The 13123-nt window shown below is 38.1% G+C and overlaps 1 protein-coding gene across 2 annotated transcripts; it reads left to right on the top strand.

The window, feature by feature from the left end:
- Nucleotides 1-470: 470 nt before the first annotated feature.
- Nucleotides 471-12766, top strand: LOC107600153 (hyaluronan mediated motility receptor-like). 2 transcript variants are annotated; one of them, XM_016291958.1, is made up of 21 exons: nucleotides 471-488; nucleotides 565-652; nucleotides 1106-1204; nucleotides 1320-1396; nucleotides 2734-2811; nucleotides 2929-3117; nucleotides 3226-3312; nucleotides 3396-3507; nucleotides 5976-6041; nucleotides 6133-6206; nucleotides 6341-6411; nucleotides 6490-6836; nucleotides 6947-7095; nucleotides 8001-8215; nucleotides 8299-8415; nucleotides 8523-8681; nucleotides 9758-10123; nucleotides 10265-10337; nucleotides 11978-12154; nucleotides 12237-12387; nucleotides 12494-12766. In XM_016291958.1, exons 2-21 carry the CDS (start codon nucleotides 607-609, stop codon nucleotides 12511-12513), a joined length of 2673 nt encoding a protein of 890 aa, XP_016147444.1. In that variant the 5' UTR covers nucleotides 471-488; nucleotides 565-606; the 3' UTR covers nucleotides 12514-12766. The 2 variants fall into 2 exon arrangements, with proteins under 2 accessions (XP_016147444.1, XP_016147445.1); XM_016291959.1 differs by lacking the exon at nucleotides 471-488 and having other exon boundaries at nucleotides 499-652; nucleotides 1323-1396.
- The last annotated feature ends 357 nt before the right edge of the window (nucleotides 12767-13123 follow it).

The raw sequence follows: 13123 nt of genomic DNA on the forward strand, positions 1-13123 counted from the left end.
AGCTGTCATATGGTCATGTTACAACGTGCCCCTCAGATGTTACAATGTACCCCACCTACGGGGCATGTTGTCCCATTTCACTTCCAATTTTTGAGGGTGAATAAAGAAAAACGTATACACTGTAATTATGAAACAAAGCGACATATTTGTACTAGACAAGTGTGAAATTACTGTGGATAAATTATACTCTGAACCCCATGTGGATTTACACAATTTGAGAAAGTCAAAAAGTGTTATTTTGTGCCCCGCTCTCCCCTATAGGGGGAAGAAAAAAAAATATATATATGTGTTAATTTTTGTTTTTTTAAATTTAATTTAATGACATTTTTTCTCTCCATTTCCTTTCTTTCAAAGTACTGCCCACACTCCAGTCCAGTAGGTGGCGGTAAATGCACCTTTAACTTGGTTTGCCAACCGCCAATAAAATTAAAAGAAGAAGAAGCGTCTGCGCTATATTGGGCGGGCTTACTAGTTCAAAATTTCAGCGGGTGTGTAGCACTTGTTGACGTTCGAGCATATTGACGTTTTAACACTAAAGTTGAACAAATTTCACATTTTTTATAGGTTTTTCCACAGTGTTCGAGTTATCGACCTCTTTTGTCGGCCATGTCTTTCTCAAGAGCTCCATTAAAGAGATTTAACGAGCATGTCGGTAAGTTTCTCGTCTCCTCTCTATTAAGTTATGCGATGTTAACGTTAACTGAATCTGAGGGTAACTGTTACGTGCTTTAAACGGTTGAATTAAAACAACAAATAAGTAAAGTGATATTAGTGTAGTTATCTGCTTAGTTCTCACTGTCTAAACCCATTTCATAAAGCTCAACTTTATAATTTCATAGTTATTAAACGGCTGTTTTCTTGCAGCTGCGATGGGTCAATTCTCTGCCAAAGTTGATCAAATGCACCACCGTAATTGCACGCTGTGCAGTCATTTTCACAAAATCACAATCAAAGATCACATAATGAGGACTGATGCTGCTCATGTATTTCTCACAGCTGAGAGGACACGTTAAGACATGTCGGCTGTCTCCCAGATATTGAGAGGTTCATATTGATAGCCTTTATTAATTGATGCTTGATTTTTTTCTTTTTCTCGTATCTTTAGGTTGTGCTCCTCCACCTGGTACATATGAGGTGAAGTCTGGTGATGTGAAAGGAACTGCATCCTTTCATAAAGCAGAGCGCTTCAGATCAGCTCCAAAAAGTGAGCGCAGATTGTGTTTAACTGGCATTTGAGTTTACATTTTCGTCTGTTGGTTGTGTAAATGAGAAGCTCTACCTTTCAATAATAGCTCCTTTCTTTTGAAAATGCTGATCAGCAGCGGTACCCCTGCCATCCCCCTCAAAAGAAGTGCCCATGTCTCCTGTACGGAGGACCATGTCTGTTGATGGTTTGGTAAGTGTGTGTGTGAAGTGACATGTGGCCAAGTATGGTTACCCATACTTGGAATTAGTGCTCTGCATTTAACCCATCCAAAGTGCACACACACAGCAGTAAACACACACACACCGTGAACACACAGCCATTTTTTGGCGCCCGGGGAGCAGTTGGGGGTTCGGTGCCTTGCTCAAGGGCACCTCAGTCGTGGTATTGAAGGTGGAAGAGAGCGCTGTACATTCACTCCCCCCACCTACAATCCCTGCCGGTACGAGACTCGAACCCACAACCTTTTGGGTTACAAGCCCGTCTCTCTAACCATTACGCCACAACTTCCCCACTTATTAGGGAAAGTCCATATAATTAAAGATGTACATGTAATTATTTGCTTGTGGTTCGACCATACCTGAATTATTAGTTAATTAAAAGATGTACACAAAATTGAGGAACGTATAAGAACACTTATTAAACGGCTCTATTCTAACATTTACTTAATGTCATGCTGTGCCAAACCTGTACAAACAAAAATCTTTAATTATGTTTCAACTCTTTTTGTCCCTATAAATAAAGTCTAGAGCAGCGGTGGCGAACTCCAGTCCTGGAGAGCCGCAGCCCTGCAGAGTACAGCTCCAACCCTAATTAAAACTCACCTGCCTGTAGCTTTCTAGTAACCCTTCAGACCTTGATTAGCTTGTTCAGGTGTGTTTGATTAGGGTTGAAGCAAAACTCTGCAGGGCTGCGGCTCTCCAGGACCGACGTTCGCCACCCCTGGTCTAGAGCATCATGCACCCTCTTGACATTCGTTTTATGGACCGAAATATTAAGACATGTCTCAAAATATCATCTTTTGTGTTCCACAGAAGAAAATATGGTTGAGTAAATTAGAACATTTTTGGCTGAACTTTCCCTTTTTAAAATTACTCCTTGTTATACTGGTTAAATATTGTTCCAGGGTCTGTCTTGCTGCTAGACTAATTATTTTGTACAGTGTAAATGACTTGGTGAATCTTAAAATATATAATTTTATTATATTATTTGACTAGTATTGCAGGTTAATGCAGGACTGATTGGTTATTTTTCCAAGGCTAACCCCTACATTATCCCGTACCCATTTCAAAACAACAAAACATAAGTGTTAGATGTTTTATTTAATAGCCATGTGTTTTAAGACCTTTCAAATATGTAATAAAATGTTAATTTGGGTGAACACGTAGGCTCTCTTCACTTTTTCAGAATTATCAAAGTGTTTAAAAAAAACTAATTGACACTGTCAGTATTACTATTTGTCGGTCTGGTGTATTGGCCAATTATGCTGTTTTACAGTTTGCTTTTCTTGTTGTTTTTTCCTTACATAGGCTGATGCATTAAGTTCCAAACAGGACAAAAATGGTTTCACACTTCAGAGGAAACATCAGAGACTACTAGAGAAAGAGGTAGATTTCAAGATGTTTTCAACATTTCCTTGATGGCCATTTGTTGCTTTGAGGCCTGATCAATTTCTGTGGTCACTTCTCCTCACCTTGACTGTCACTGCTAATGCTGGAGTGTAGATCCGTTCTTTGGTGCAGCAGAGAGGAGAGCAGGACCGCAGACTGCTGACCCTGGAGGAAGAGCTGAAGAAATTGGAGTCTAAATTGCTTGTGGCTGTCAGAGAGAAGACCGGCCTCGCTGCCAGTGTGGCTTCTCTCGAGAGGCAGCTCGTGGAGTTAAAGAAAGCTAATGAGTTCCTGAAGACCAAGGTGACTAGTCTTTTTGTAGCCGTGTGTTTTCCAGTCTCTGTTTCTTAAGTAAACGGCTTCACATAAACAAGTTTACTGAGGAATGTCTTGGCACTTTGATTTTCACAGGTCTCTGCAGATATCACCAAGAAGAAGATCAATGCTCTTTCCATGGAGCTCATTGAGGCCAAAAATAAACTCGATGCCAAAGACAAGGTCGGTTATCTCAGTCGTTTTATACATGGAGAAGAGTTTGTGTAGCTTTAAGTTGCTCAGTCTAATTTTGGATTTGTGAACAGGAACTGAGCTTTCTTCAGATCAGCACAGAGGGGAAAGTAAAGGTCTTGGAAACAGACCTGGAGACTGCCAGAGCAACTTTTAGAGTTCTTCAGGAAAGGAACAAAGATCTTGGTAAGTTACCTTGAGGAACTATATGCTTGATATTGTATATTTTTGGATCGGTTCCATGTCATAAAATCGATCTGACAAGTCTCCAGTGTCTCTATGCTCAAGTCAGACCATGTTCACAACAAAATATAATACTTGCTGAAAGCTGCACAGAATATACTGCAAAAAATAATTGTGCAACTGTGCAAAAGTGCAACTGAATTTTACATGGTAAGTGTTTCCAACAGTATTGTCTAATTTAGTGAGTGGAGTCTAGTTATCTTAGAAATACCAGTAGTTACAGTATATTGCATTTTCAGTCCAATTGTATGTAAAACGGTTAAGTTTAAAGAGTTAACCTAGTTGAATTTTAATGAATTGTTTAATTCAGGCAGCTTAACAAATGATTCGGTATTCCCGGAAGATCCTGTGGAATTTCAGAGTTCTTTTGCTGATGTTAGATCGTATCAATGACAAAAATGCTAGTTTCTTCCGACAAGCCAGGAATATTGGATCCATTACCAGATCACTTCAGAAAGTTTCAAATTTGTCTGATACCCAAAAGGTTTAAGTCTTTGTCTGAAAAATCTTTTATCAGTCAAGAGGTTGACAAGAGCAGGAGCAGGATATGAAGTTAATGCTGTTTAAAGTGTTTTATTAATGAATTTATTCATTAATTCTATTCAGAAAAGACATTTCATTAATCAAAAGTGACAGTGAAGACATGTTACAAAAGATTTCTATTTCAAATAAATACTGTTCTTTTGGACTTTCTACATATTAATAAAAAAATACTTAAATGTATCATGCTTTCCACAGAAATATGAAGCATCACAACTGTATGTTTCTGAACAGCAAGTCAGCACTGAAAATTCAGCTTTGCATCACAGCAATAAATTACATTTTAAAATGTAGGGCTGCAACAACTAATCGATCAAATCGATTATGAAAATCATCGACAACGATTCTCATTATCGATTAATCGGGTCTGCCCACAGTGCACGTCCAACGGAGTTTACATACTTGTCCAACTTCAGCCGGTCGCGTCAAATTAAAGCACTGAATTTACTTATTTCTATGGACAAAATGCATCTAAAATAGTGGCAGAAACAGAATGAGATGCTGCAGGATAGTTACGTGATCCAAGCTACCCAAAACATGAGAATTCTTTATTTTAAGCTTTAAGCTACTGCATTAGCGTAATGGCTTGCCCTGTCAGGTGCTTTGACAGATGCGTGTGCGTCCTCAGCGCAAAAACACTTTCAGTTAACAGTCATATCCTTATGTATAAAGGTCACAAATTCACGCGAGCATTTCCATTTTTGCATAAAGGTCCGTTCTGACAGTCTGTGTTCAATTTTAAAGTTTTACTGAATTAGTGGCGCGTGCATGCGAGTCAGACAGCCGGAAAACAGACAATTAATAATCAGCGCAAAAACATTCATTGTACTGAAATCTCTGTTGTTGAAAGTTAAATTTAAAGGTTTAAAGGTCAACATGCATTGCGCATATTTTATGAGAGTAGGAACTGTAAAGGGATAACAGCGTGTAGTTGTCTGAATATAAATATCAGACGCTTCAAAACCGTCTTTAACAGGATAAAGAAATGACACTAAGCCCTATTCAGAATCCATGAGTTTTATCACTGAGGTGATAAGTACATTTATTTTTACAGACATATGCATAAGCTCTTTAGTAACAGTAGTAGGCTGTTTCTAATGCTATAATTATTGCTGTTATCTATGAAGGAAAGGCAGAGAGCTTTAGTGTTTTTTTTTTTTTTTTCCCCAGATACCCAATTACAGTCAAAAAGTGCTATGCTATACAAGCTATGAAGGGCACAGAAGCCATTTTTGTTATGTGAATAAATAAAAGTATTTAGTTATAAATAAATGACAATAAAAAAAATTTTTATTTAAACAATTTTTTGACGGATTCCTAAAATGTGTTTTCTCTTTATTATGGCAGGGGGGCTAATAAATTGTTAAGAAAAGCATTCAGTTGGAACGTTTGTTTTAAGGACATTGGGCAGAATGTGGAATAGTGTGTTTTTGTCAATAAAATAAAAAAAGAAAATTGTTTTTTAATCCGATTAATCGAAAAAAGAATCGGCCAACTAATCGATTATCAAAATAATCGTTAGTTGCAGCCCTATTAAAATGCATCAAGGTATTTTAAATTGTAGTAATTTCACAGTATTGCTTTTTACTCTTTTTGATCAAATAAATGCATCCTTGGTAAGATTTATTTTAAACAGATCTGAACAAAAGCGTGTTTATATATTACTTTTTGTTTGTTTGTTTAGAAATAAAATTGTGTAGGCATGTTGAAAGCAAAGAGACATTTGACAGTTCAGACTTTGAGTCGCGTGGTTTAGAAACCATTTATGTATATGTTTGAATGACATATTATGAAGAATTTGTTCACAAATTGGATGGCATTAGTGACCGAGCTAACATTTTATTATTTTTTTTTCTTATGTTGTTTTTCAGAAGACCTTCATCAGGAGACAAGAGTTCAAAATGAGCAGCTCGAGAATGAAATGGATAAATTGCACAGTAAGTTTTGCATACTTAGATGATACCATAAAACAAACACACATCTGAGTTGGCTACATCTCTTTTTCTTTGCCGTCTTCTTCAAATGAAGACATAATCCAGGAGCTGAGGGAGGAAATCAAAGCCCTGCAGAGTTACTTGGACTCAGCAAATGACGAGATTCAGGTATTGGTTTTGGTCAACAGAATTTGACTTCCCTAAGCCAGATGACATTTACTCACCGCTTAGGTTGAATCATCAGACTTTGAAGTGCTGCTTGGTTTGAGATAAGCTGTCTGTCTCACTCTCCAATGTCAAAGGATTTGCGGATTAAGCTCCAGGACAAATCCACCGTGGAGCGCCGGTTCTCTGATGCTCAAGAGAACCTCAGGTTAGAACTGTGCGTTTTCATGTTGTTGTTATTGTGTCAGTCCTCACATCCTCATCCAGCTCTATACGGGTTGTGCAGTGGCGTGGAGAAAAAGTTGGAGAAATGTACCAGTGAGCTGCAGGACTGTCAGGAGTTGCTGAAAGTAAAGGAAAAGGAACTGCAGGACTCCCAGAAGGCTCTAGAAGAGAAAGAGCGCGAGGTGGAGCAGCATGTGCAGGATCTCCAGGCCTCGCAGACCTCACTAAAAGAGCTGGAGGAGCAGATGCAGCAGGGAGCTCAGGATCTCGAGGAGTCCCAGAGCGCGGTACGGCAGCAGGAGCAGGAGCTGGCCCGCGTGAAGGAGATCTTGAGGAGAACAGAGGAAGAGCTGGATCAGCGTGTGGCACTCATGGGAGAGCGATGCTTGGTGCTGGAGGATGAAAGAGGTGAATAAGATTTGGCTGTGAAATGCAGCATGAAGTATTTTTAAGATGCACTTTATGAATAAGCACATATTGTGAGTTTTATTTGATTTTCTGTGTGTTATTGTGTGCAGCCAGGACACAGGAGGAGGGTCTGCGACGGGTGCAAGAGTTGAAGGCAGAGATCAGCTCATTGGAGGAGAGTAGGAAGACTGAGAAAGAAGCATACGAAAAGCTGAAGGAGGAACACGATGCACTGACCAAACAACTGGAAGAGAAAAATGTGAACGTATTAATTTTCACTGCAAAAAAGTCAATTGAATGGGCCTGTTTGATGAACAACATTTTTGTTATTTATAAAAATAATTCCTAGTAAAGCATATTTGGCTTACACAATCACAATCATATGTATGACAGTTAATCGTCAGCACAGAAGTATTAACTTCTGTTTTGGGTAGCAGTCCCATTCAATTAAATAGCAGTTGCCTGATTGGCACAAAGTTTGCAAATTTTATTTATTTAAAAAAAATATATATATATATATAATTTGAAATATGCTCATGGGTACTCGATTGTTTTTGATGTATTGTACCCCAAATTGAAACTTATTTACTCACCTTCATGTTGTTCCAAACCCATGAGATTTTTTTATATATGTAGGGCTCATCAAAAATGGTAAATAAAAGATTTATATTAGTTATATTTTTCCTGTTCGGCTTCTATTTAATTTTATTGTCAGACCTCAAAGAAAATCAGCACAGAATACAGCATTGTTTAATACAGCACCGAGGAAGCATAAATTTGTTTACACAATTATATTATTGGGATATTTTTCCTCAATTCTTGGCTGCACATTTATTGTTCGTCCCTTTGCTCTGAAGGGCAGTTAGAAGCTTTTTGTTTCTTGTATTTCATTAGCTTGAGTATCTGTATCTTTGGACACGACTTGGAAAAGAGTTTACTAACATGCCATTTTGTGATTAGTTGTGGTACTTTTAGAGGAAAAATCAATAGTGAATAAAGTTGCCATGTGATTTATATCTGCATAAGTGGGACAATTAAGTGAAGAGTGCATCTTAATAGACTTTAAGCAGGTTGTACGGTGTCGTCAGGAAGTCAAAGTCTCCCTGATCGACTTTGTGGATTAGGCTAATGTCTCTTAAACTCCTCTAATGTGTGTTGCTGCAGACTCACAGCGACTCCCTGGCTAGCATGCTTGAGCGCCTGAGAGATGAGGCTGAGGCGGAGAGGAGACGGCTCGGCGAGGAGCTGGAGGATGTGCTCGAGGAGCTGTCAGAGCTGGAGAAGCAGGAGCAATGCAGTGAGGAGGCCATCCAGCACCTCACGCAGAATAACCACACACTGGAGCAAGACCTGAAGAACACTTGCTCGGAGTTAGAGAAGTGAGAACTTACGATTTCTAATTGAGTTGAGTGATCACATCACTTTGGTAAAAACTGACCAGTGTTTGTTTCTCCTTTGGCAGGAAGTGTACTGAGATGCAGGCTTTAGAAGAGGCTCATGTGATGACAATCAAAAAACTAGAAGAGGATCACAACAGCTGTCTTGCTAAGCTGGGAGATGTGACTACTGACTATGAGAGGTGTTACTTTAAACACCTTTTCGTTTATTAAAATGCTAATCTTTAATCTTCCCACCCAAGTATCATTAAGTGTCTGCATCAAATATTTTCTCATTAAATTTCAAAAGCACAAGACGGTCTCTGGGTGAGCAGAAGGAGCAGGCAGAGGCTCAAGCCCATCGGCTGCAGGAGGAGATGAACCAACTCAAGCAACAGCTGCAGCAGGACCAGCAGAAACTCATAAGCTACCAGGAAATGCAGGATAAACAGCGAGAGGAGCATGCTGGGTCAGTATCCTGCCTCAGAGGTTTGCAGTATTCATCTGCTATGCTTCCCATATATAGGCAGCTCCTACAGAGTTGATAATGTGGTCCAAGGTTAAGAAGAATAATGTTCAGTCAGTTATTACCACTAAATAAATAAACAAACAGTGATGAGGATATTGTAATTGACTAATCAATTTGTTTATATATTCAAATTTATTTTAAATTTAAATATTGAATAAAATGTGACCCTGAACAACAAAACCAGTCATAAGGCTAAATTTTTTTAAATTTAGATTTATACATCATCTGAAAGCTGAATGATTGTTAGGATCGAACAATATTTGGCCAAGATACAACTATTTGAAAATCTGCAATCTGAAAGAGCAAAAAAAATCTAAATATAGAGAAAATGGCCTTTAAAGTTGTCCAAATGAAGTTCTTAGCAATACATATTACTAATCAAAAAGTTGATACGTTTACAGTAGAACATTTACAAAATATCTTCATGGAACATGATCTTTACTTAATATCCTAATGATTTTTGACCCATACAATGTATTTTTGTCTATTGCTACAAATATACCCGTGCTAAAATTAATTTTTTTTATTAAAAGTTAGTATTGTGGCCAAATGTCCAAACCACTTAATTTATTAAAAATAATAAATATAAATTTAATTTATTAATTCGATTTTTATTTCTATAAAACAGGCCTTTTTATCTGCAGATTAAATAGATAATACACAATTTTAAACATTAAAAAAATTGTAATATATGATTGCTTGTAATTTGGTATTTGATTTTGATTCCTTTTGATGCTGATTATTTAAATCCTGCCTTGTCAAATTTCTAACAAGCATGTTTAATCCAATCGTATTATCATAAATGTTTTCACATTTTTATATCCACATTAATGTGGAAATGGCATAAAAACAGTATTTTAAATATTTATATGAAATAACTGCGTTTATTTTTGTTAACAGGTTAAATGTACTACTCCCATCAAGTAATACTTCAACTATACAGAATATTCACCGTTTTGAAATATCTGACAATGTCTAAGTGATTGATAACTGCTGGTGGTTTTGCTGTGTTACAGGATGCTTTTAAAAGTTCAGACTAAGCTGGCTCAGAGAGAGGAAGAGTTGAAGCAAGCAGCAGAGACTCTGAGTGAGGAGCTGAGAAGCCTGCAGGCGGAGGTGAAGCAGGAGAGAGGAGAGCGGGCTCAGGCCCAGCTGGAGAGAGAACAGAAGAGGCAGTCAGTGGAGGGCCATTCTGCAGAAGCCAGCAGGCTGCGGGGCCGCGTGGAGGAACTAGAAGACGAGGTTTCTGAGCTCAACAGGCAGGTGCAGGAGGAAAGGGGCGCTGCTGAGCATCAAGCTGTTGAGTGGCAGCAGGAGAGACGACAGATGGAAGAGGAAAGGCAAGACCACCACAAACAACTCGCAGAGGCTCAGCTGCAGAGGTGAGAAAGTTACAACGCCCTCAACGAGGTCTCTAGTCCATCAGTGTCCTCATGCACTAAGACATGCAGTGCTCAAGTCTCTGTGTGCGTTACATATATATTTTTTTTGTTTAATCCCATATTGTCGTTATTCACTCCCAGCACGTGTGATGCTGAGACTGAGCACTGGAGAAACTTGTATGAAGAGCTCTATGCTAAAGTAAAACCATTTCAGGTAAGCAAAGATTACACCCACACACACAATTATTTATTTAAAGCTTTTTAGTTAGCTTTTTATTTCATTCTCTTTTTTTTTCTCCCAAAATTAATCCTCTTATTTTATTCCCTTTTATACAATTAAATTTGTTTTTCCCCTTAAGAATAAAAAACAAAAGGAAAAAATATTTATTACATTTTATAAATATAAGTTTTCCTGTTTTTTTAAAAATAATTTGTTATTGTTATTATTATTATCATTTTTTTTTTTGCCAAATCCAGTAAATTTGGTTTTATTATAATTTTCTGCCGACTATCCTCTCTTTGACTTTTGTAATTAAAGTCTGCATGAAATCAAAATGTACAATATTTATTGTTAGTGCACATTGTGTCTTAAAGGTCCCATGACATGCTGCTTTTTAGATGCTTTTATATAGGCCTAAGTGGTCCATAGTACTGTATCTGAAGTCTCTTTCCCGAAATTCAGCCTTGGTGCAGAATTTCAGCCACTACGAGCCAGTCCTACAATGAGCTTTCCTTAGGACGTGCCATTTCTGTGTCTGTAGCTTTAATGCTAATGAGGAGGAGAGAGGCGGGGCAACTGCCATGCTTCGCTCGTTTGCAAGCCATGATGTCTCGAGGAAAAAAAAATATTGCGCTCGTCTCGCACGGTAGTAGCTCATTTTCTCATGGGCGGGCCAAATTCTCTGGGCGGGCAAAGCAGAGAAAGGGGAGGTAACCTTTTCCCGTATGACGACATAAAGGGAAGATTCCAGATTGGGCCATCTGAGCTTTCATTTTCTCAAAGGCGAAGCAGGATACCCAGGGCTCGGTTTACACCTATCGCCATTTCTAGCCACTGGGGGACCATAGGCAGGCTAGGGGAACTCATATTAATGTTAAAAAACCTCATAAAGTGAAATTTTCATGCCATGGGACCTTTAAGGTGAACAGTTAATGCGTGCAAGTTAAAGGGTTAGTTCACCCAAAAATGAAATTTACCCCATGTTTTACTTGCCCTCAAGACATCCTAGATGTATATGACTTTCTTCTTTCAGACGAATACAATCCGAGTTATATAAAAAAAAAAACGGTATATTATTGTAAAACTGTTATATTGTAACTGATTATTTTGTTTTAAACAAAATATTTAAATGTAGTCATGGTCCTCTAGCTGTATGTTGGTTGGGGCTGAATATTTACAGATGACTATAATATATACCAAATATAAAGATGAAACTAGTGCTGTATGAACCATATATGTTAAACATGGTCTGAACATCTACTGCGAAGTATGGAAATTTGAGTCTGGAAAAATAAGGCATTTTTAAATGGAAAATGTAGGAACCCTGCTATACTGGAAAAAGTAGGCAGCTTCTGGTTCACGCAGACTTTAAACACTTTTTTTTCTTTTTTGCTTTAAGAGAGCTTTGCGAACAAGCTTCACAATGAAATTTAGTAAAAGCACTATTTGCAATATTCACAAATGCGGTGTTAAGGTCGCATTGAAAAGACTAGTCAGCCAGTATGTGCAGAGTGGAAGGTGCTACACATAGCTTGGTTTTATATTGCAAAAACAGTAGAGACAAGTCTTTGATAAGGGGCAGTAAATATGTGCTAGACGAATCCTCTCATTTGTCTGCTTATTCTGGTCTTCAGGAACAGCTGGACCGCTTTGCAGCAGAGAGGAACGCTTTGTTGAATGAGAAAGGAGCCACGCAGGTGGAGTTGAACAAGTTAGCCGATGCCTACGCCAACCTGATGGGTCATCAAAACCAGAAACAGAAGATCAAACACATGGTCAAACTAAAAGAGGAGAACTTGGAGCTCAAAGAAGTAAGGCAGTGGTCATAAGGCAATAGTCATTGTTTGACTGATGTTTTTGCTATGTAGCTGAGCGTGTTCATGTGTTCTGCAGGAAGTGTTCAAGCTAAGGGCACAGGTCGGGAAACAGAAGCAAGAGCTGGATCGGCTCAAGTCCGGTCAGACGCCGCGGAGATTGGACCCCAGCAAGGCTTTCAAATACGACCTCAAAGAAAACCAGCAGCCCACTTCAGCTCTTTCACAAGGTGAGCAACTCGAACAGTAGATTAACTTGCTACACATTTTATTATTTTTGTATGTTCTTTTTATTATAATTTTAAAATCTACTTATGCTTTTTCTTTGTTTCCAAGGCAACAAAAAATTGTATTAAACTATCACTCATGGACTACCTTTGTGTAATGTCCCTGGCCTATGGATGACTTTGCAACATGAACACTGTGATGGGATGGTTCAGCGCTCAAATGTCCTGACTGTGCCTCTGATAATGCTGATCTTTTTTTATATACATTTTATTTTTTGTGTATGAATTTAATTAATAGTATTACCGTTGTTATTGTCACTCAATATCCATGTGTAACTGACAACCCCCCTTTTAAATGTTGCTCTTGATTTGACTACAGTGGGGAAAAAATATGCTTATATGGGCTTGGATTCACAGAATGTTCTGTTATCTGGTTTTGTTCAGTACTGGGTGTGCTATTGTCTTAAACTCTTTATAAAGTTCAAAGTTAGCCCACTCTGTTTTTTTTTTTAAGTGTCCAGAGAGCCTTGTGAGGAGTCGTTTTGTTCAATTTGTTCCTCTTTTCTATAAAAGTTTAGTTGCAATATTATTTTGTAATTTTAATACTTAATTAGCTCGTTTGTTTGCTTTGTCTGTCATTGGTCTTAAAGGGATAGTCCACCAAAAAATCCACCCTCATATCGTTCCAAACCTGTATGTATTTGATTCTTCTGTGGGACATAGAAGAGATGATGAGGAA

The sequence above is a fragment of the Sinocyclocheilus grahami genome, unplaced genomic scaffold (genome assembly GCF_001515645.1).
Source record: "Sinocyclocheilus grahami isolate Dianchi unplaced genomic scaffold, SAMN03320097.WGS_v1.1 scaffold279.1, whole genome shotgun sequence".
Classification (NCBI taxonomy): Eukaryota; Metazoa; Chordata; class Actinopteri; order Cypriniformes; family Cyprinidae; genus Sinocyclocheilus; species Sinocyclocheilus grahami.